This window comes from Arachis hypogaea, chromosome 4 (assembly GCF_003086295.3).
Source record: "Arachis hypogaea cultivar Tifrunner chromosome 4, arahy.Tifrunner.gnm2.J5K5, whole genome shotgun sequence".
NCBI classification, from domain to species: domain Eukaryota; kingdom Viridiplantae; phylum Streptophyta; class Magnoliopsida; order Fabales; family Fabaceae; genus Arachis; species Arachis hypogaea.
Window position 1 is genome coordinate 127,763,230 of NC_092039.1, and position 24,675 is coordinate 127,787,904.

Below are 24,675 nucleotides of genomic sequence, written 5' to 3' on the forward strand. Positions count from 1 at the left end.
CCAAAACGATTACAGCAATACACCCAAACGATTACAGAAATACACCCAAAGGATTACAAAAATACACCCAAACGGTTATAGGAATTCACCCAAACGATTATAGAAATACACCCAAAGGATTACAGAAATACACCAAAAGGATTACAAAATTACACCCAATGATTTAAGAAATACACCCAAAATTCGTTGAAGTACACCTTATGTGCATAATTCAGAACTCTTTCACTTTCTCCTCCTCATCTTCTGCTGCTTCTTCTTCTTCAAAAACGATTTCAGAGCTTAATGTCAAAAAACAATGGAAATCAAGAATAATGAAGAAAGAAAACAGAGAGAAAAGCACGTAAATAAAGAAAAAGAAGAAGAAGAAGAGGAACACAAGGAAGAAGAACGTGCAGCAAGAAGAAGAAAAATGAGAAAGAGAAGGCAAGAAACGAAAGAAAAGAAGAAGAAGAAGAGGAAGAGGAAGAGGAAGAGGAAGAAGAACGATTCAAAGCGCGTTTTGAGCGTTAGTTTTAATTGGACTTGTAAGGCTTACAAGCCTTAATCGCTTGTATGCGAAGAATTTCTGAAAAAATTATTACATGAAATTTAAAGATGATGACATATATAACACGTACACTTAAGGCAAATCAGCTTTTAGCAAATCTATTATGCAAGACCAAGGGAGGTACTGAGTTTAATTAATTTGGTAATTTAAGTAACGAAAATATATGGTAATCAAAACAAATTAATAAAAAACAGTAAGAATTTATTTTATTTATTATTCATTAATTGTTACAATAATAAATAAATTTTAACTGTTTTTTTTTTTTGGAAAAGTATATAGAACCAAGAGGTTACTAGCAAAAAACTAAACAAAACCACATTAATTTATATTAATAATTAATTTAAAATTTTTTAAATTCAAAATTTAAAAAATTTAAAATTGATTAAGTAAACCTAATTAAAATCTATAAAAACATTCCTCTTCTCTCTCACATTAACCTACCCACCTCCAACAATCACACACACAAATCTCTCTCTTTCACCGCCTCTCTCTCACCGGCCCTCTCCGCCTCTCGAAATTTTGCACGCATAAACAACTAACAAAGCATGCAAATAACGCAATTCGAATTAGAGTTTATCTTACAACGCAGACATAGTAGTGATTGTCATCAACACGTTCACGTTCGGCATCTTTCGAACGCACTCTCTGATCACAGGAATCGCCGCCATTCCTTCTCCTAATGACACAGCGTGAAACCACCCCAGAGGTCCCGGTCGCCGTGGTAGGGAAGGGCGACCGAGTCGCTCTAGCCACCGGCAACGGTGGTCGAGGCCTCGGAAACGCGCCACCTCAAGTGGAGCCGAATCAGCGGCGAGAGAGCGTAGGTTAAGGTTATATATACGTTGTACAGCAGCAAAACCTTATTCGTTGAATACGCCATTGCTTCTTCTTCAGCTTCAGCTACTACTACTATAGACTGGAGCGAAGTATTCGGTGGGCGAGGGTGTATGATAGAGGCCCAAGGAAGAAGTACATTAATTGGGCATAGAGATGTATGTTACACACTTGATCTTAGCCAAAAGGAGTCCTTGAACAATTACAGAAATATAAAAAAACATTCATTTAATATAAAAAAAAATCCTAATACTTAACAAAAGAAACATCCAGTTATATTTTAGCAAAAATAATTAAATATCTATAAAACTTAAAAAAAATATATGAAATTCTTAAAGAAATAGAGACATTCACATTTGCAATACAAAAAAATTCGAAAAATATATAAAAGAACATCCATTTATTATGAAAAGAAACATTCTGATATTTAGCAGAAGAAACATCCATATATATTAACTCGTAAAAATTTTGGATTCAACCAGAAGTATTTAGCTGATTTTTGGCTAATACTTTTTTTATTCCCTAGCATTACTCTTTTTTTTTTTTGTCTTCTTAGCATTATTTAGTAACAGAAATGTTTGGTAATATATAAGGACGTTGAGCTGGAAAATTGTGTCGAGGATAATAATAACAACTAATAAGAATACCTTTTTTAATATCATAACATCTGACTCTGGCGCAACCTAGCGCAATAGTTCCACCCCAAACAATTTGAACATAAGGAACGCAAGTATAATTCTTCTTATCAGTACAAGAGTTGGATTTGTAATTATATTTATTTTTCGTTTTCAACCAACGAGCCACAGCATCTGCTCCAGTAATAGGTCGCGAATTTTGTATAGAAATTCGGCCATATACCTTACTCCAACCAGTTGGGTTTAGTTTACAGCTTTCAGCGCGATCATTCACGAATGCACGAGCAAGATCTTCCATTTTGTTGTTCCACTCCAATGGATGGACTCCAACACTTGCACGTGCATCGTTGTGAACTTTAAGATAGTCTTCTGGATAGTTTTGTGCCATTAAAAGCAATGGAACTACACTTATAAACTTTATTACCACTATCCAAATTTTCATTTTTGTAATTTTTGATGATTGCAAAAATTGAAGGTAAGTATTGAATATGGATATATATATATATATATATATATATATATATATATATATATAACATAGTTGCAACTAGCTAGATAGATGTACTTAAAATATATATTTAGATAAAATGTCTTTTTATAATATGTTAGGAGTATAATAAATAAAAATTTTTAATTTATTTAGTTTATTATAAATATAAAAGATTTATCTTTTTAATAAATTTAAGGGAAATATTTTTTTATAATATTATTAAAACTTATTTTTAAGACAGATGTTTAATAATTTCGTATCTTTGAAGTATTAGAGAATTGTGGAGATAACAACAAATGAAAGTAATTATAATATTGGTAATATTAGAAAAATAAAAATAAAAATAAAAATTTATTTAAAAAAAAATAAATTTTGACTATTTTTATTAATTTTTTTTTATTAAATATTTTTGTTATAATATAATCTTAAATATTAGACCAATATAACTAATGATAAGACAAGAGCCAATTATAAAAATAAAAACCACTGATAACTCTTGGCGGCACTCTTTCGTAATAATGTGGTGAGGCATTTAATTTGCCCCTTCAATTTGACATTGTTTTAATAAGGTTTAATTATTTAGTTAGTTTTTATAGTTTTATCAAATTTTTAATTAAATTTTTATATTTTTATTGAATCTTTATATTATTTTTATTTTGTAATTATATTATTTTCATATCAAAGACGTTAAAATAAATAGAATATTTCTTTTAAAATATATGTAGTAAAAAATTTAATTAAAATTTTAATTATAAATACTTTTAATTTATAAAAAAATATTTACTTAATTCTAATATTTTTTATACAAAAAAACTTAATTATAAAATTAAAATTAATATATAAATTAATTAAAAAAATAATATAAAAACTTAATTATAAATTTAGTAAAATTATATGAACCAATAGAATAGTTAAATCTTTTAATAAAGAACAAAGCTTTGGCTGTGTTATTTCATAATAATAGCGAGGTACTTAGTTTGAATAATAAATTAAAAAATATAATAATAAGTTTTAAAAGAGCCGAGGATCTTGTTCTTATTTGAATAACAAAGAGCGTTTCTAAAGGAGATTGCTTAGAGTTGGATTATTATTATGTTGTCATGGCTGTCCTATGATAAAACAACACATAGCAAATATAACTTTTTATTTATTTGTAATAGAAGGGTAAAATATATCAGAATCAAAGAAGAGAAGGAACTGTCACTTCTTAAAAAAGTGCGCGTCTTTAATAAATATAATAAATTAATTTGCAGCGGTTGGAACATTTAAATCGTTGTTATCTTGATCAATTTACATAGCAGAAGCAAAACCGCGATTAGAATTGTCGCTATTTCGTCAATTTGCAGCAGTTTCGGCAAATGGCCGCCAATTTTCAGACGCTATTTTCCGCATTTGTTGTAGTATAATTTTAAGATTGATGAAATATTTAGTAATTAATTCATTAATTTATTTAAGTAAATGTTGTTAGAGGTTTGAATTACGTTTTGTGTTTGCAATAATCTATTAACTGATGACAAATTCTTAAATAGAATTCAAATCACAATAGATTATTTTTTTATTTACAGAATTAAGAGATACTGTAAAAAAAACATAAGATTGATTTTTTAATTTTAAATTTCTGTAAGATTATCCATTGGAGTAAAATTTAGTGCCTAGTTGTGATATATGTGATGCTTATTAGGGGTTGATGCACATAAATAAAGTTTATTCGGGCTTAAGTTTAAAATTTCAAAAATTTATCTCTTGATACAATGTGAATTAATCGATAATATTAGAGAAATAAATAAAAATCACAATTTGTTTTATTTGATATTTATTATAATAATTAATAAATATCAAATAAAATAAATTTTAACTATTTTTTATTAATTTATTTTGATTAAATATTTTTGGTAAATTAGTATAAAATAAAATTTAAGTTTCTATAAAAGTTGTACAAGAATGAAATAGAATAATATCTAGATTTTTATTTAGAGTACACGACTCTTGAAAAAAATCGCCGTTAACCGTTTGTCCGCGCCCCATTTTTTTATGGTTAATTAACAGCCATGAAATGTTTTGCGACGATTCAAAATTGCTACAAAACGGCTCCAAAAACCGTCGTAAAATGTCAGAATTTTTGTAGTATATATATATATATATATATATATATATATATATATATATATATACTAATATACAGCTCTCTTAAAAGTTCAGCATAATCGCTCCTTTATTAGCAGAAACTTCTTTAACAAAAATACTTTCATCTAAATAAAGCTAAAAGGGTGCACCTCTTTATCATCAATTTCTCATATCTTTTGGCATTACGTATCAATAAACAAAGTATTCATGCCTACCCTTCATTCTTTTCCTTACAATGAACTATATATTGAACATACTAAATGTATACAAAAAAATTATGCTAAATGTATACAAAAAACTAACTATAAAATCAAATATTTGTATAAAATATATATTAAAATATTAATACATATAAAAAATGAATTAAATTATACATATATTTATACACAAAAATATATATAAGAGTTGATATATTTGTACACATAGTATTTTTTATATCTAATTCTCTCTATAATACTAATTAAGCGGAAATAATAATAATAATAATATTGGGGATCATAATTATGGTTGTGGACTGCAATTTAATATTAAAAAAATTATATATGGTCAAAAGGGACAGTGATTAACTGGGAATAAATGTTTATGTTTATGGTCATGCTCAGCGGTCTTGGTTGATTGTGCTTTAATTTATATTATATATAAGGGATGTAATATAAAGTTTTGGAATATATTTTGCTTACTACCAAAACAAATAAAGCAATAAAAAAAAGGGTTCTTTTGCTTTGTCTTTTGTAATATTGGCTGGTCCTCATCAACTAAATTGTCTGATCAGATAAGATTACAATTATCACATTTGATTCAAATACAGTATTATTTAATTTATTATTAATAATTTTTTTTATTATATTGGAGCCACATGGATGCTGCATTACTCTAATTAATTCAAAATCACTTAATTAATTTTGAATGACATGAATTACAATCTTTATATAAACATGGAGTGTTGGAGAAAATAACTTTATAATAATTTGCACCTACATACCCTTTTTCATCATAAGTAGTACATTATCGTTGACATGTTAAGTTTTAATTTTTTTTTTCTAAAACAAAATAAGTTCAATCATTGAGAGGTATCTATTTTAAATAGCTTATTACACAAGCAAAACTTTTACACACTTTTGCAACCTTTAGATCATATCATAAACATTTCACATGCAACCTATTTTAGTCATTAAGCTGAGGTGTTCTGCAAGCCTCTCTAATCAATATATATTTTAAATAAAGATATATAGTTTAAATCGATCAGAAAAGATACGGAATTATATGAAAAAAAGATAAATACGTCTCTGAGAGAAAATTAGATGTCTCGCCTTTTAAAAAATAAAAAATATTTTTATATTTTTAATTAGTCAAAAATTTATTTGTCTTCAAAATAAAAAATTAAGGACTTATTTATATTATATAGGCATATAGCTGAATTTTTGTTAAGAAGAAAAAAGAAAAGGTGTATTTTTGCATAGCTTATAACTAATTAATCTTGAGGTAAAAACACTAATAATTATATTAATGCCTTTGGGTACATAATGAATTAACAACGAATGAAAAAAGATTAAAATAATAAGGATACTTAATTAGATTAATTAATATAAGTGTGTGTTGGACACATGAATAGATAGAAGGGTAAGTGGTGGTTTTGCATTGTGTTATTCGAGTTGTCTTGTGTGGTAGGCAGCAAGAATCAAATTCCCCCAAGAACAAACTTTCACAAATGATGTCTTCTAATTTACTATTATGCTTTACTACTTTTTAAATAAAGTTTCATTGCCACATTCTCCTCCAGCGTTTTTCATTTTCCTGGAAGGTTCAATACATAATTCATGACCGTATCACGAATCTTCAAGAAAGATTATATATATATATATATATATATATATATATATATATATTAGTTTTTCAAATTTTAAAATATATAAAATAGTCTCAATATTTAATTCTGTTAGATAATACAGTTAACCAATTAGTTATTCACGATGACTATTAATATATAATGTTAACTTTATGCATAACTGTTCTTAACAAGACATAAAGGAAAGAGACAAAACAATATACTAAAAACAAGACATAAAAGAGAGAGACAAAAAATTGTGTTATTATATTTTGTTTGGTAATAAACAAAAATAAATTATAAAAATCTAATTTATTCTAATTTTTTTCATTAAAAAATTTTGCGACGAAAAATATAATAATAAAAATATAATTATGAAAAGTTAACAAGAATAATGAAAGAAAAAATAAAAAATAAGTTGTGTTACTTGTTAGTGTCTCCGTGTTCTTCCTATCAGGATGGACACAAAATATATTAATTTAGTGTCTCTATCCATGTCTCATCTGTCAAATACGATTTTGTGTCTCTGTGTCACTGTCTTAGTAAACAAACACAATTTTGTCCATGTATGTGATATAGACAAATCAATCTTAAAAATAAAGTGTAAATCAATTTTAATGACCATGTGTGTGAGTTAATATTCTATATCAACAGTTATCATTAATGATAAAAAAAATCAAATTATAAAAAAATTGCATTGTCTAACAGAAATAAATATTAACATTTTTTTTATGTATTTCAAAATTTAAAAGACTAAAGTATCCGATATTAAAATTTTTGATAATTATTTTTGTTTTTTATTTATTACAATGTTATTTGAAATTTTAGGGAAATCACTTAAATTCTAGTGGTGATGATATATACATTAGTTTGAAGAGCAAGTTTTACTTTAATTTGCTCCCAAAAAAGAAAAAATAAAAAAGAAATAGATTCTTTCTCTAATAATAGAAAGCCTTATCAAAAAGAGAAAAAAAAAAGACTTATTTATTTGAAACTCACTAAAATTATTATAAGCCGAAACTACCAAAATCCCATACGTGATAAAAAAAAAAAAGGTACATCCTCTGTATATATAATTGGGTGAAAATTCAGGTGCAGTCGACTTCACGTGAAGTTGATAGGTGAGAACCGTTAGATGAAAATTTAGTCAAATTGGTCAAATCATTTAACGGCTCTCAACTATCAACTTCACCTGAGTTTCCACCATATAATTGACTCTTTTTTCCACCAAATAAAGTTGTTGTGTTATTGTTACATGATGGAGCATGAATTAACGTTGTCTTCATTGAAGAAGTTCAAGAGTTGATCTGGAGTGTCTTGTGAAGAAGTAGGAAAAGTTTGAGAGGTTCGGACACAATTGGGAGGTGCCCTTTTATCATACACACCCGAAGCATGCGGATATGTGACTACATGTTGTGGAACATATGGCCAAAATTCTGCTCTTTTTTTACCCGTTTCTTTTACCCTCTTCAACACCTTGTTTGCATCCACATAACCATTCACGCTTACTTTGCTTTCTTTTCTGTTTATATTCACTGATTTCACTCCTACCAAATATAATCAACAAGTAAGTATACAAATTAAATCATGCTCATGCATAAGTTGGGTTGGTCAAAGAAAATGTAAGTATAAATAGTCTTATTGTAATACATGATAGGACAGAACAATTGTATCGTTTAATTTATCAATAATGCTAGGGAACCAACTCTATATAAGCCAAGAATCAGCCAACTGATAAACCAGAGGCACCGGTAACTTTAACCGGATATTGCTACTGATAGGCACACGGATGTTTCTTTTTTCTTGTAAATTGGATGGTTTTTGATATGATTTCTATGTTTCATGTGTTACGCATTGATAAAACATAATTAATTATATGGAACTAACTAATTAATGATCAAAGCATCTGTTCCGTGATTCTCCTATCACTAACGTATCTTCTCTCATGTTTTGAACGTGGTCAACAATAATTTAAAAAACAAATTAAAACTAATTACAATTAATTATGTTGTTCCATTATTGGCTGATTATTAGTTGGTTCCATATACTTTTCCTTAATTTATTTAGTCAATCTCGTTTAAGAGAGAGAAGATTTTGTGTATGAATTTAATTTTAATACATTAATAATATAAAATATTTTACATAATCATACAATCTTATCTGTTTTTTTTTAATGATTATTTACGTAACTATTATGAAAAAATGTATTTTTACTAATATGTCATTGTATGATTAAAAATACGTGTAAAATAAATTTTTTGTTGTATACGAAAATGCAAGCGGAAATTACTTACGAGTCCTGTTAGGCTCAATATGAGTTAAAAAATGAACATCACCCATACTATTCAAAATAACTATCTGGATACTAGGATAATATACCATGTCATGAAACCACTCATCCCAAAAGTTTAAGCTGATGAAAAAAGGTAATACTAATGATTATATTTCTAATATTGAATCGAACATCCCTAAACCTCTATTGTACATATTGTACAACTATTCTATTGGCTTCCTATACTTCCTTGTTACATTACTTAAAGGTTAACCTAAAGTAAAAGGAAAAGGAAACAATGTACAATGATGTTGTGAACTTGAAGCTAGGGAGTTCTTAACGTAATGGTAACAATTGACTATTATTTATTAGGCATCTCTCCAAATAGGTAGGAGTTTTTTTTTTTTTCCTTTTTTTTTCTCTTTTCTCTAATTAGAGTTTAGAGATAGGTAGATATATCTATTATATTCTTTTCCCTCATGGAAATAAATTTTTTTCTTTTACAACCAAAACACAAATATTTAAATTTATAAATAAATGATATGATGACTACTATCAAGAAGACTAGAAGTAGCTAGGTAGATTCTAAGAGGACAAAGTATATAATATAAAAAAACTTTTAAGTATATCGGTATATCAGTGTTTTAATAAATTTTAACTGTTGATCTTAATTATATATATTATATATATTTTTTATAATTAAGATTAACGGTTAAAAATATTGAAACATCAATGTTTCAGTATAATTGAAAATTTTTCTATAATATAAAGCTTTGGAAAGGAAGATCATAAATAATGTTGTTTGAATTTTTTAAAACGGGAACATAATTTTAGCAGCTCTATATATAGCTCCTATGATCATAATTAGATACTTACTATGTTATGTATTTATTTATTTATTTTCTACAATAATGTGCCAAAATAATAATAAGAAGCTTATTAATTTGCAGCACATTGATTAAGAAAGCTAAGAGAATTGAAATATTAATGGTAGGTGTTATTAGTTGGTGATGGAAATTAAACCTCTCATTGTAGCGACTGCATTTCTAACCTTTCGTTCACATCCATCACAATCCATTTTGACTTTAATCTCAACTGTCTAATAATAAAACAATGCAAATACATACATTAGATTATAGGAATTAATTAGAATGAAAGAACCAAAAAGAAAATTAAACAACGAGAGCATGAATATATTATAAGAAGCTATAACTATACCTGCATTGATTTGAGTTTTCTTTTTGTGGTTGGAACGGTGCAAAAGTAGAAGATGTAATCGAGTGCTCCCATTTGTAATAATTATTTTTCTAGAGAAGACACTCACACAAACATGAGGGCAAGGTGTTTATATAGCTAGGGAACTCAAAAGATTCACATACACAGAGAAAGAGATAAAGATAAATGTATAAAAGCAGTGTCTAGACATAATTTGTTGAGAAAAGAACAAATAGGTCACTGATCTTTTGTCTTGCAGATATTTTTGTTTTTGACCATTAAAAAATACTTTTAAATTCCTAACCTTCACAAAACTTGGACAGATCAGTCTCTCCGTCCAAATGCCTCCGTCAGGGACTGATCTGTCCAAATGCCTCCGACAGGAACTGATCCGTCCAAGTTTTGTGAAGGTCAGGAACTTAAAAGTATTTTTCAATAGTCAGGGATGAAAATGTCCGTGGAGCAAAAGGTTAGGGACTTATTTGTCATTTTCTCAAATTTTTTTTTTCAAATTTAGGAGTGAGACACGAATTCGCGATTTCTAGGTGAGTATAGAAAGATTATGCCATTTGAGTTATAATTCGTTGGCCTAAAAATTAAAATTAACATTATATATTATTACAAAAGAAAATAATCAAAGAAAAAATTATAAGATATAACACTGTTTTAAAATTAGAATTATTTTTTACGGTATTTTTTAATTTAGTAGATTAAGAACTAATTCTCAGCAAATTCGAACGATATTTAAAAATATGTCGTTTTTTAATATTTACTCAGGTTTTGGTTTAAAACTAGATTAATGTTATGTATGTATGTATGTGTGCATGCTATATATTAACAAGGGAATTAAATATTTGAGATACATAAATATAAAATTATAAAAAAATTGATCATATGATGCATGTATGTGTATCTCAATCTTTTTGTAACGCCTGTATATGCTTTTGCTTTAATTTCCAACTATTAATTAATACAATACAATACACATGATTCCGTCTACTAGGTCTAGTTGCGTTATTATATATATTAGAATGAGTGGCCAAATATATCCCTTGGATTTTCCTTTTTCTTAATTGAAAGAAAACTTTAAAATTTTAGAATTTGGAATTAATTAGCTAGTTGCTGAGCTGGTTTAGTGAATCATTATTATACTAGAGCAAGGTTGAAGTGATACATATATATACGATTATACTAGAGCCAATGGGAGAGGAGAATAATTGACCCAACTTATGTTCTCCAAAAGTGTAAAGTGGCATTATATCTTTTGTAGGCTTAAAAAGACAAAGAAAAAGGAATTAAAAGAACATTATGATTTATGCAACTCCATGTTACTTTACAGATACAGAACCACCGCCCAAAGGATCAATCTTTGTTTTGTTGACTAATTTGCTTGGCTTCAATGCAACTTCTTGTGGCCGTCAAGCTCTATATGCCATATATCGGAAGGGATATAGATATATCTATATTCATTCTTTCCAACACTTGCATAAGTACATGTATATATGTATTTAGAAAAAACTAATATTTTAATAATTAAAATTATTAGGCACTATTAATTTTAATTAATTTAATATTTATTAAAGATTTGATTATTTTAACAAAATTAAATAAAATATTCGTTGAGATTATTCATTTAGCTAATTTTATCCGACTAATTTAATTTTTTATGGATATTAAATTAGTTTATATATTTTATTGTTAAAATTACGTAAATCTTTTATTAGATTTGTTACACATCCAAATTTTATTGCCATCCAAGTTTAAAAAACATTACCGGTCTCATTAAATTTTAGAAACTACTCTCATTAAAAGAGCGTATACACGTGCCCAAAATCTTAAAAAACATTACCGGTCTCTTTGCGCTTTAATATGAAAAATCGTTCCGTTCATATCTCCTACTCAAAACTGCAACAAAAGAATTTGAAATCTCTCTCAAAATCTCTCAAATTTTCTGCAAAAACTATTGCAGAATCTGGTGATGTATTTGAAATCATCAACAAAAAACACAAAAAAAGAACAATAAAGACTCCGCAAGGTACTAACAAAACTACTTATTCTTAATGTTCAGTTTTTTCTTTTGCATATCGAAATTCAATTTTTTCTTGTTTTTCTCTATAATTAGGGCATCTAATAAAACTGTGTTGTTAGTTTATTGGTTCTGATAAATAATTTTGCTTCATTTCTTAATTTAATTGAAGTTCATTTTGATCCAAAAATAAATTAGATGTATTTTTGTTGATAATTGAATCTTTTTTACTGCTTGTTGAAATCAGAAATAATTTAGATTTCAAAAACAGACTTATTGATATCATATTATACTCTTTCAAGCTTAAATAATTTCATAATACCAAACTTCTTACTTTTCCCTACTAAAATGTAAATACAAAAATAAATGCTTCAGAAAATGATTATCTTTCAAATTGAAAAACAAAATAAAAAAAGAAAAAGAACATGGACTTGAACAACTTTAGAAGCTAGAAAAGCATCTATTGAGGGCCTTCTTCAACAACGGCATGCCACTTTGTTCTTGGAATCTGCTATATTTAGACAATCCTCGACAAAGAAACATTTAAACCAAAACTGATTTCAAGAAAAAGAAAATAAAATAAAAAAGAACAGGTAAAGATGATGGGCACATTGAATATGAACATCATGACAAAACCAATAGTATCACATTTTCTTTTACTCAATCTAAAGAAATTTCACTTGTCATGAATAATTTCTGGTTAAGAACCACTAAAGTGGACATACACTATACAAAAATTGTTCCATGTTACAAAAATGAAAAAATTAATTGTCCAGAAGACAGAGGCTATTGAGAGACACCAGTATTTGCACCTTGGTCAAGATCTGAAAATCTGGAACCAACTTGCATGGAAAGCCTCATGAATTTTTCGGCACACCTGAGAACACACGTTTCCTCGTTTTTGGTTAGGGATTTTCGATAGAATGTATCGACACAATCCTTGAAACATCGCTCCACTAATGAATTATACATCCTTAGACTGCAATTTTAATGAACAGAAAACAAATTAACAAATTCCACCTTATGCTACAAGTAAACAATTTCTACACCAAATGCACCTAACCAGAACTTCTACATTCACATCCCTTCAACTTTAAACTCTATATAAAATTATAAATAGCTGCATTGCTTTAATATATGCACAAAATAGTGTTAGTTTAATATGTAATTTCGCCAGAAACTTGCACTTAAGAAGTAAGATTACAAAGCTATTTCATTTTTGCTTCAGTCTTAACAGTTAACACACACAGTTCTAAAGTATCCAAATGAATAAGACCAAGAAAAGGATATTTCAAAAAGAATAAAAATAATGAGAAATTCTGCACATAATGGGGAACTAGAACAAAGCAAATTTTTTTCATTCCAGCACTATAAGCATTTTTATACATGGGAGTACATCAAATGGTGATAGCTTCAGACTTGACCTGAAAGATGCTAGTTACATCTATTGGACCAGTCGGAAATACAAGCTTTCTTGCACCCAAAGGGACAGGACATGAACTCCATTTTCCCATGGCATCCGACAACTAGTCGAGAAAGAAAGGGAAGAAGGCCTAAGCGAGCGAGACGAAAAAGAATTAAGGATCTAATCCCTTAGTTTAGTGGCATTGTTTAACAATCATCCTCTAACATGAGAAGGCCACATTTTTAGCCGCATCAACTGCAATAGAAACTACTTATTTAAAACCATACAATAAGGATCTAATCCCTTAGTTTAGTGGCACATACAGAGAAGAGTCATTGAATTAGTATATCTCCCCATGAAAACAACAATTACATCTTATATTACATGCTTAAACATCTAAAGAAACAATTTACTCAATTCAGCTCTCATATTAAAAAAAAAAAAAAAAAAAAAACCCCAATATTAAGTTGCCATGCTACCTTATCCTAAATAATAATTTAACAATTTCATATATGAGAAACATGGGAAGTTCAATCAAGGCTCCATAAGTTCATTGACAATAAATCCACCTAAAAAAATTAATAATTTTTTTTCTTTTTTAAGATATAGCTTCCAAGTTCAGATCCCAATCTAGCATTCAATCCTTGGGGCAATTACTAATTACTCTTCCAAATTCCAATGTAGAAATCTCACAAACAAATACAACTAAAAAGTGAATAATAAAACAAAAACGAACTAAAGCTCCGAATCCATGATTTCCATGGATAAACAAACAAAGCAACATTAATAACAAATAAATAAATAAAAATTATACCTGTCTCGAATTTGTAGCTGGTCTACCATGGTGGACATTCGTTGCTTATCCTCTTCAGGAAGATCAGACATGCCACTGAAAATGTTCTTATCCATCTCCAATTTACACGAACAAGAATGAAAAACGGTTAACGAGGTTTTCAATTTTTTAGCGCGCAGGTTAAACCCTAAAACTTGCACGCTAGACGAGGCTAGTTTTTTTTACTGATTTGGGCCTGGTTGTTTTGTCATTTTGGGCCCAACTTTGGGCCTGGACCACTTAGAAGAAATGTAATGAGGAAAAAAATGAGTAGCAGTGTAATTCATTATCTGTCCATTTCTTCTTCCATGGCTGTTTCCTTGTTCTCTCAGCTGCATCTGCATCCACTGCTTCATGGTAACAACAAAATCTCTTTGTCTCTGCAATCCCAACAAAGGTTTCATTCACCATCCAAGGCTATTAGTATTATTCAGTGTTGCTCGAGTTCTTCCAACCACAGCATCAAGCTCAGAACTTGCAAGAACTGCAAATCTCAATTCGACCCTTCACTCAATCACCCTCTTGCTTGTCGCTTTCACACTGCCCATTTTGGTGGTAACTCTCTTTTCAATTTCTCTGTTTCATCTCCTATTAAAAGTTTCTGGCTTTTCCGTTATCTTTTATTCCCCCAATTGGAGATCAAATTTGCTTGCTTGAATGCTGATATTGAATAGTATATGAAATGAGGGTAGTGAATTGTGAATTTTGATCGGTTACAATCTTGAATATATATAAAGTATGTATAGAAAAGTTCCAAAATTTATGTGGAACTTTGTGAATTATATATGTGTACTGAAGAGAACTAAATGATACTTCATATTATAATTTTATGTCAATTGAAACTTGGAAAGCATCATTGAATTTATCAGCATTTCATTTGGAGCATGCAAACTTTCTAGGCTTTTCTTATTGACAGAATGGTCTCTTGTTAGCTGGTTTCTATTTTAGCATAACTTATACAAATATGTTTCGAAATTAATCTACACAAAATATCAAATTTAGGGGAACATTTACAATTTGAAGGTTAATGAAGTATTGGAGGATCTGTCATGAAAAGTATTAAGACCTTAAAGCTAATTAAGACCTTGGCATATTTAAGCATTGTGCTTATTTTCTTTCTTTCCTATGAATCTTATCTAACTATTTGGGATATCTGTCTTGTCTTTCTGTTCCACAGGAGAAACTAAGAGGAAGTTTGAGAGTGTTTATGAAGGGGGCACCATGAACACTCCTGATTCCGGCAAAGTTTTTCAGTATTGGCATTGCTGCGGATCCGAAGATCCCTTCCATCCTGGCTGCACTTCTGCACCTCACTCCTCCTATGATGACTGATGTTCATCAATGTCTCTTCTTCAACTCTTCAATTAAAATTCTTTTAGCTAATATACACTTATCATGACTCAATGCTAGAAAGGATCCAGGGACCAATATGGTGTCTGGAGCTGGATCTTGGGGACTAGTATAGTAAATTTTGAATCTGAAAGACTAAAATGGTGAAAGTCATAAATCTCAGATACCACTACGGGGATTTAGTCTACTCATCTTGTGTACAAAAGTTATTGATTCCTTGTGTAACATAATCTAAAAAAATGCGATTATTTTTGTGTGCACAATGAATCTGTTATTAGTCAAGATATTGATGTAGTTAGTAATCTGTTATTGGAATGTTAAACTGATTCATATGTTAATGCTATCTGATGCTAATCAATACGTTTTCAATGTTATGTAACACTCGATTTCAGTTCGCACCGGAAACCACTTATAAATAGCTATAACAACCATCATCACAATTTCCTTGTAGAAAAGAGTTGATTTAGAGATCCTAACTCGACTTCTTATCAATGGAGGCAGCCAAGCTTTCATGGAATCCGATCTTCTCCAAGAGCCTAATACGTTGGCGGTGCATGCCACGACGCAAGGTTGTTGGGATGAGCTACTCTGGTGGCGATTATCAGGACTACTATCTAGGGAGGTTAGTGGATGAGAGCATGATTGTACTGTATTCACAACGACAAAGATGTATTTGAAGCATTTGGGTTATTGGAATGTTATATGTTGAGCCTAAGACCAAGTGTTGCATTAGGGATGCTCATATTTGTTGCTTTGAGTGTGCTGATATCTTTTGGTGTAAGATTGTTTCATGCCATGGAGATTCATATATATCTTGCTTTGGCTTAACTAAGATGAGAGAAAATAATAGAATATTTAGCTAGGTAGAAGAAACTAATGATTATTAGTTGAAATGAAGAAAAAGACATATCTAGTTTGAAATGAAAAAACAAAACTACCATATGTAGATTCAATTGCTTCCTTTTTGTGTTATATACCAATATTACTATTAGAATTATAAGAGTAAATTATCATTTTTGTCCCTAACGTTTGGGGTAAGTCCTAAAGTTGTCCCTAACGTTTCAATCGTCTTATTTAAGTTCCTAATGTTTCAAAATTGACTCAATGTTGTTCTGCCGTTAGGGATCCGTTAACAGAATTGACGGCGGGACGAAATTGAGACGATTTTGAAACGTTAGGAACTTAAATAGGACGAAAACGTTAGGGACAAAAACAATACATAAAAATAAATTTTAATTTAATTTTATCTTTCAATAATATTAATTTTTTACTGTACATAGTATTCAATTATTTTTTAATTACATCTAAATAAATTACACTTAATCACATTATTTTCATTTTAAATAAATTTATTTTTTTATAATTTTAAAAAAGTTTGATACATTAGAGACAAAAGGTATAATTTATATTTTATTGTATATATATATATATATATATATATATATATTATTTTTTTCTTTTCTGCAAGTTTATGTACTAGTCATTCTACAAATATTTCATGATAACTAAAAATCTTTAAGAGTAAAATTATAAAAAAAATTAATTTATTTAAAATAAAAGTAATATGATTAAGTGTAATTTACTTAGATGTGATTAAAAAATAATTGAATACTATGTATAGTAAAAAATTGATATTATTGAAGGATAAAATTAAAATTTATTTCTATGTATCATTTTTGTCCCCAACGTTTTCGTACTATTTAAGTCCCTAACGTTTCAAAATCGTCTCAATTTTGTCCCGCCGTCAATTTTGTTAACGGATCCCTAACGGCAGGACAATATTGAGTCAGTTTTGAAACGTTAGGGACTTAAATAGGACGATTGAAACGTTAGGGACAATTTTGGGACTTACCCCAAACGTTAAGGACAAAAACGATACTTTACTCGAATTATAATAACTCCACACATTATAGTTTCTTATTTGTCAATGTGTTGTAACTTGTAAAGTTTTAATTTTCTTAAAAATGGATGAATAAGTTAATTCATATTTATTGTGAAAAGCACGTGGATGGAGATTCTCTGCTTTCCTTTGTAGTATAGTGCTTTTCTCAGGCATCACACAACATAACATAGAGAAAATTAAATAAATATATGTATATAAAAAAAAAGGAGGGAATGTGTTTCTTGGTTTTGAAGATTTCTAACGTTGTTTTATTATTATGGCATACCTTATGTTATATTTGTGCTTTGTTTGTGATAACAAGGACACTCAATCTCTTGCTTCGTTTTGAGGACCAGCCAAATAGAGAAGCAAATCAAATCAAAGCAATCATCATAAATTAAAGGCTTAATACATGTTGTATTCATTCCTGAATCTACTCAACAAATTGCCATGTTTTGATGTCTTCATGTCACGCACAGTCTTAATTTGTTGGATTCGAGTTCTGTTTTGTGCATGAAATGGAATCGATATCTCCTAATAATATATTGGTACAATGCCGAATATGTCACAATGAAGATGAAGAGTCACACATGGAAACACCATGTTCATGTTCTGGCACCCTCAAGGTAATTATAATTTTAACAAAGGAAAATAAATAAATAACTAGGTTTTACCATTTCTTGTATATAGGGAGTCATAATGATTTTTTTTGTTAATTATTTGTGTTAGTATCCCCTCTTTTTGAAGTCCTTGCACACGTATTATATAAATTTTTCAGAAGTAATCAAACCATATGTCTAACAACCTAGCAAGAAAAATTAAGACATTTAGTCTCTAATTTATTAATTGTAGAATTACAATAGGCAATATATATATAAATAACGATAATAAGAGTAGAGATATTTAACTCCTCTGCTTTAATTAATTAATTAATTAATTTTAATGTTGTAGTATGTACATAGAAATTGTGTTCAAAGATGGTGCAATGAGAAAGGCGATACTACCTGTGAGATTTGCCTACAGGTACATGATTATGTTCACTTAACCAGTAATGATAAGGGTAAAGTACTAAATTGATTTCTACACATTCTTTTTTGATTCTTAATATTTAAAGTGTCCTATTTGAATTCAAAAAATTTTCATTTAGTTTTAATGTAGTCCTACCGTAAGGTCAAAATTAAATAATTAACGAAATATCCTACATAACAGCTGTGCAAGAATAAGATAGCTAATCTAGAGAACAAGTACAAGTTCCAAAGGTATAAAAATAGGTTCGCCAAGTACGTTAAAAATTCGTCCTAGAGTTGCTCTGCCCACTGGAACACTTAGGGGCTCCCCGTATCAATCACTTCCATTCCTCTTATTAGACCATCTGTAGCGCTCATAGCTACGGCTCTAACTCGATTATTTTCTAATAATTGCTGTACTTCACAAGTCACGTTAATTTGTTGCTTCAATACATTTAGTTATCGTTCTCATTAATTTTATAGAAAATATTTCATTTAAATTATAAGAAAAATGATAAACAAATATGTTAATACATCAACGGTTGATTTTATGCCTTTGAAACTTGTACTTATTTTCTAGATTATCGATCTTGTTTTTGTACTACTGTCACGTACGATATTCCGTTAATTATTTAACTTCAACCTTACGGTGAGACTAATTGAAGTTACATAAAACTTTTTTGAACTTAAATAAGACACTTTAAACCTTACAATTCAGTACTTTACTCAAGTAATGATGATGATGATGATAGTAATGGTACATGTTAACTAATGCAGCAATTTACACCCGGGTACACTGTACCCCCACCACTTATCCATTATGGTGGATCTCCAATAAATTTCGGGTAAGTCTGTGTATCAACCAACATTTACTGGATTCATGTTTCATGTTCATACTTCAATTTTTTTTTTTTATTGTCATTGTTATTTCTTTTTCTACCATGAAGTGATAGAAGTTTGTTGTCTTAGATGGAACTATTGGGAGACTTCAAGAAGAGTTCACAATAACAACAATCAATTTGTATCAATGTTTGGTGCTGATCATCATGATCTAGAACCTGACATTGAATATTCAACACCCTCTACAAGGTCCATGATATGGTGCCGCATAATTGCCACTATTGTAATTTCCATTTTTGCTTCTTTTAAATTTATATACGTTTTATGTAAACAAAATTCATTGGGGGCAACAATTTTCTTAATAATTAGCTAAAGAAAAACACACTTTATTGTATATTGCAGTTTCTTGGTCTTATTGTTTTAAGGCATACACTTCAAGTTATACTGATACTCAGTGAAACAGAAGAGTATTCATTAACAGTGTTTATGGTAAGAGGATACATTTATAGATAATTGTTAAAAAAACAGTTTCCATCTTTTTTGAAAGCCTACACAATAATCTAGAGGAGTTTAAGAAAATTGATTCAATTTGATTGCAGCTATTACTGTTGGGAATCCTTGGGATATTGATTTCAATACATACGATGATCAAAGCTAACTACTATGGCCCAAGGACTTCAACACCAGGTTACAACATTTGTTCTTAACCACTTGTGAATTAGATGGTGTAATGAGAGTTAGTTACTAATAAAATTGCGAAGATTAGCTAGAATCCAATTAATGATTGTTTCTATGTACAGATTCATCATTCCCCTATTTCATCACGTGAAGAGTATAAAGTATAAACCATATTGGTGATTCCATGCTATATGTGGTCAATTTCGGATGAAGAAATTGCTTTGATGTTGAAAAAAATTGATGAAAATCATAGTGGAGATCAGGACACTATGACCATGTTGTATAAAGGGCAAATCATGAATGCCTAAATTATAGAGAAAATTAACGTTGTATGCTTAACTTGTATGCAAAAAAAAAACCAAATTAACGTTGTATGCTTAACTTGTACACATGGAAAAGATCATAAGCATTATTGATGATTGAAATTACCAACAAAATTCATATAATCTAAGGGGCACATGTAATCAGAAACATTTCTTATAGTGAATATATAACTAAAACCATAGTACTTAGAACACAACATCAAGCATAATCCAGACACATACATGAACTCTAGCAACACTTCAACCACACAAGGGGCCAAAACAAGACCCTTTATTCAAAATAAAAGGACACAACAGTAAAGAAAATCAACAAACTGAGGACAATAACAGTAAGTAAATGTGATATCATAATCTTCAATATTCTGAACTGAGCACAAACTTTTCTCATTCTTCCTCCGATTCTGATTCAGCATTCTGAAGCCAATCAATGAATGGTTGAGCATTCTTCCATATCTGAGAGTCCTTCTTATCACCCTTCAGTCCCTTTGAATACCAATGCACGACGTGCTCTTCCTCCACCAAATCAACATCATAGAGGGCTTTCAGAATAAGTGCAACCTCCTTCAATGCATTGCTACCTTTCTTGTTACAGAACTCCTCAACAGCATTGAGCAATAACAGCTGCAATCCCTCGTCATCTCCAGCAACTGCAGCAGCAAGGTGATTCTTCCTCTTGGTAGCTTCTTTTCCAAACCCTTTCTCAACACCATCAAATAATCCTTCAAGAAGTGCATTCATCTTCTCCTGAGCAGATACAGGAAATGCAGCAATATGTGACTGCAATTCCTTCGCTGCGACACCTTTCTTCAAATATGCTTTCACTTCCCTGACCACAGTTGCATAGTTCACAGTGTCACCATTCTCAGAACCCTTGCTTTCTGTCTTCTTCTTCTCTGGTTCATTTGTCGAGAGCATGACCATATCAGCAGTCACAGCACTTAACTGTTCTTGAATACGTTGACGAGCAGCATCAATAGATGTATCCGTTTGCCACTGAACATCATCATCACCATCATCTTCATCACGAGCCTCCTCTTTCTCATCAATTTGACTGTGTGTAGGAGATACACGTTCCTCATCAGAGCTACCTGCTTTCTTCTTACTAGATTTTACAGTGCCATCCTTTGATGATGAAGAGCCTTTCTTCTTAACCTCTTTCTTCAGTTTCTTCTGTTCCTCATCAGCCATTTCACCTTCCTTCATCCTCTCCTTCTCAGCTCTCCTCATGGCCTTTTTGTCTTTCGATCCTTTCTTTGCTTCAGGAGGGTTCTTGATGATAAAGGTAGTCAGCTTGTCCCTCATGTCCACATCAGACACAAAACCACAAGCAGCACATTTCAGCTGGATCATTTGACTCTTTGTAATCAAAATATCAGTTTCAGGATTTCCACAACCGTAGCATTGAACATATTTCTTAATGAAGTTCTCAAGAAGGCCCGCAAGTTTTGCAGTATCATGTGCTCCATTAACATGAGAAGTGCCGGTTTTCTCATCGAATTTCGATTGTGCTCCAAGCTCACAACCGAAATATTTGGTGGTGTAAGATGCCGGCCTAGCCAACGCTTTTGCAATGTCAACCATATTGACAATATTGGTTTTGATGCCATTACCTCTGCCCTCAATCTTGGTTATCATTTTAGGCATCTTATACCTGTAGAAGGCATCATCGCTATTTGCGGCACCAATGTTCTGCAGCGCCATGACGATGACAATGACTAACAAATAGATGTTCAGAGAAGGCAATACAAAGCTGGGATAGTGGCCTCTAAGGCTGCTTGCACCCTCAAAGACTCTCCTTCAGAGATTATGGTAGGTGGCCAACCGCAATCAGAAAACCGAGGGATTTTATGGTATGTCTCACGATGCATACAGCTAACTTGGCACGACAAAGGTATGTAGTTTTTTCTAGTAGAAGAAAAATACTCTGCTAGCAGCTCAATTGCTCCAAAATGGGTAGTAGCCTGTTCAAACATGAAAGAAACTTGGGCGTGACACTTTCACTTTATAATCTGCCACAGCAGAACTTGCAGGGACGCCAAACCAACAACCGGAAGATTTGATGAACAACTGTACAATTCCAAAATCAGAAAATCAGTTAAAATTACAACAAAATATAAATCTAATCACAAAACAAATAAAGACCTATAAAAAAAAATTACAACATTAACAACGAAGACTCATCTTATATCTATCAAGAACTAGGTTATTCATACAACCATGATAATACTTTCCCATAAGTTCTTAGATCTATTTATGTGATCAACTTGCCTATAATAAATTATTAATCAATTCCATATTCGGTCCCAAGCCATGACAAAATAAAAAGGGTTCACAAAAACCCCAAAAGCATGTGGAATCTACTTCAGATACACATACAAGACAAGAATAAATTCACATCACATACCCTAAAAGCATATATACCACCGAATCCCTTAGCTTCAATCATGAAGCAGAATTTTTGAACGTCGTAAATTACACATAACCTAAATAAAAAAGAAAAAGGATTTCCTTTTGGTCAAAGATTAGAACCTTTGCTACTTCAAACACCACAAAAACAACTTTTCCAATAAAAAAACAACAACAATAACAATTAATCCACCTTAAATAAAAAATCTCCAGTATTATTCCAGCTCAAAATACTATATCAGATTATTTTTCGTTAGAAAACGATCAAGCGCAGTTACCAATTTCATCATCCATTATCTATTATCAGAAACATTAAAAAAAAAAAAAGATAACACGAACTAGATCAACAAAATATCAAGAGAGAATAGATCAAAATTGGTACCTGGAATTGATGAGAAGCTCGTAATAGGGTTCGCGAAGAAAAGAGAGAATCGGAGGATAGAGTATTGAGAACTGAATAAGATGAATGAGGCGGCGGAGTGCAAAGGCTCACACATATTTATACTCTTATTTATACGGTGTTTGAGGGTCCATGGAATTCTCAAGAATCTTACTTTTTTTGTGGTTTCAAATTCAAATCTATCACATTAATCAGAGCTTTTTCTTATTCAATCTCTTCCGTTTTTATGCTGACTTTCTGTTAATACTTTTCATCGCTCAATTTGTGGCCGTTCATCTTAATTTGATAGCTTCCACGTTGTCATTTCAATATCATATTTGCGAAAATAAATAATACCCTATTTAAACTTTTTTTTTTTTACGGATTATCACTAGGGTTTTTTATTGTCTATTTCGTAAATTGTTGTGATTATTTAGATTGAGAAAGTAGAAAAAAAAAGATAAAAAATTACATTTTGAATTTAAAATTAGACAATCATAAAAAAAGGACGAAGGTCCATGACTATGGAAAATAAAAAATAATTAAAATGTATGAAAATTCTCGGCTCTTATCATAACATCATGTGTGCCAGCTCTTTTCTTGGACGGAAAGCATTTGCAATTACTCGTCAATGGGAATTTGATATTTGAGTTGGTAAATAAATGACTCACAAATTATTATTATTATTTTTTTTACCAAAGATAAAAAACTTAAATCCGCAACCTCTTAATTGAGTATGGAAAGACTATGCCATTTGAGCTATTACTCATTAGTATGACTCACAAATTAATTGCTAGATTAGATTGTTAAAAGATTATCTTGTCATCGACAATTAATTGTTTGTTAGTGTTAATCTATTTCTTTTATTATCTTATCGTCATCCTAACATATTAAATTTCTTTTTTGTTAGGTCGAAAAACCGTAGAATAATATTTATTTTCTTTCTCATTTGATTTATTTATATTCTTTCTCATTTGATTTCTATAATTCTATAATATACGAAAAATTTGTAAAACATATATAGTAGAAAGGTATAGGGCATTAGTATTATATTATTTTTTTTATTTTTCTGGACTTCGATATTATTATTGTTAATCACGCACATGTGGTAATGCCATTTTTAATTATTTAAGTGAAAATCACCCAAGTATATGAATGGGATTTTATTTTTGGCCCATAAACAAATGGGGATCAATTGTTTTTGTATTTTTGACTTAGTTCTTCTTTCATTTTTGGGGATAGATTGTTTTTGGAGAAGATATATTTTTGGGATAGTTAATCTTCACACTTTCCTATACTTTGGGCTCGATGAAACCCACTAGGCCCAAGAAAAAATTGGAAGGGCTTTCACATTCCGAAAAATTATTCAAAGGGTCCTAGAACTTTAAGAATTTGTGGTTCCAGCCCAAGAAAAAAAAACCTTGGTGTTTAAGAATCTCTGAAAAAAAAAAGTTTAAGATTCTCGTTTCCATATTTTCTCTAATGCCTCATTGCTAAGGGTGTCAAAAATTCCCGGAGGTGGGGATCTCTGCAGGGATCGCCTCGAATGGGGCTCTAATGGTGGAGAATTTTTTTTGTGGAGATGGGGATGGGAAGCGAAAAAAT

General features: G+C 30.1%; 4 protein-coding genes and 1 long non-coding RNA gene across 6 annotated transcripts; 1 reads left to right on the forward strand and 4 right to left on the reverse strand.

Annotated features, from left to right (window-relative positions):
- Nucleotides 1-909: 909 nt before the first annotated feature.
- Nucleotides 910-2,490, reverse strand: LOC112740723 (uncharacterized). The gene is made up of 2 exons (XR_011880660.1): nucleotides 2,029-2,490; nucleotides 910-1,574 (listed from the first exon to the last, which is right to left on the reverse strand). It is a non-coding gene; the product is annotated as an uncharacterized lncRNA (long non-coding RNA).
- Nucleotides 2,491-7,415: 4,925 nt separating this feature from the next.
- LOC112744910 (heavy metal-associated isoprenylated plant protein 21-like) lies at nucleotides 7,416-10,091 on the reverse strand. 2 transcript variants are annotated; one of them, XM_072234173.1, is made up of 3 exons: nucleotides 9,946-10,091; nucleotides 9,751-9,826; nucleotides 7,416-8,002 (listed from the first exon to the last, which is right to left on the reverse strand). In XM_072234173.1, the coding sequence occupies exons 1-3, from the start codon at nucleotides 10,015-10,017 to the stop codon at nucleotides 7,707-7,709; spliced, it is 444 nt and encodes a 147-aa protein (XP_072090274.1). In that variant the 5' UTR covers nucleotides 10,018-10,091; the 3' UTR covers nucleotides 7,416-7,706. The 2 variants fall into 2 exon arrangements, with proteins under 2 accessions (XP_072090274.1, XP_072090275.1); XM_072234174.1 differs by having other exon boundaries at nucleotides 9,751-9,822; nucleotides 9,946-10,065.
- Nucleotides 10,092-12,586: 2,495 nt separating this feature from the next.
- Nucleotides 12,587-14,349, reverse strand: LOC112744912 (mitochondrial import inner membrane translocase subunit Tim9-like). The gene is made up of 2 exons (XM_072234175.1): nucleotides 14,188-14,349; nucleotides 12,587-12,947 (listed from the first exon to the last, which is right to left on the reverse strand). The coding sequence occupies exons 1-2, from the start codon at nucleotides 14,280-14,282 to the stop codon at nucleotides 12,755-12,757; spliced, it is 288 nt and encodes a 95-aa protein (XP_072090276.1). The 5' UTR covers nucleotides 14,283-14,349; the 3' UTR covers nucleotides 12,587-12,754.
- A 3,396-nt stretch (nucleotides 14,350-17,745) lies between these two features.
- Nucleotides 17,746-20,382, forward strand: LOC112744915 (uncharacterized). The gene is made up of 7 exons (XM_072234177.1): nucleotides 17,746-18,063; nucleotides 18,389-18,460; nucleotides 19,222-19,289; nucleotides 19,414-19,567; nucleotides 19,687-19,773; nucleotides 19,884-19,971; nucleotides 20,085-20,382. Exons 1-7 carry the CDS (start codon nucleotides 17,956-17,958, stop codon nucleotides 20,111-20,113), a joined length of 606 nt encoding a protein of 201 aa, XP_072090278.1. The 5' UTR covers nucleotides 17,746-17,955; the 3' UTR covers nucleotides 20,114-20,382.
- Nucleotides 20,383-20,423: 41 nt separating this feature from the next.
- Nucleotides 20,424-23,614, reverse strand: LOC112744913 (eukaryotic translation initiation factor 5-like). The gene is made up of 2 exons (XM_072234176.1): nucleotides 23,074-23,614; nucleotides 20,424-22,352 (listed from the first exon to the last, which is right to left on the reverse strand). The coding sequence occupies exon 2, from the start codon at nucleotides 21,984-21,986 to the stop codon at nucleotides 20,670-20,672; it is 1,317 nt and encodes a 438-aa protein (XP_072090277.1). The 5' UTR covers nucleotides 21,987-22,352; nucleotides 23,074-23,614; the 3' UTR covers nucleotides 20,424-20,669.
- Nucleotides 23,615-24,675: the final 1,061 nt, after the last annotated feature.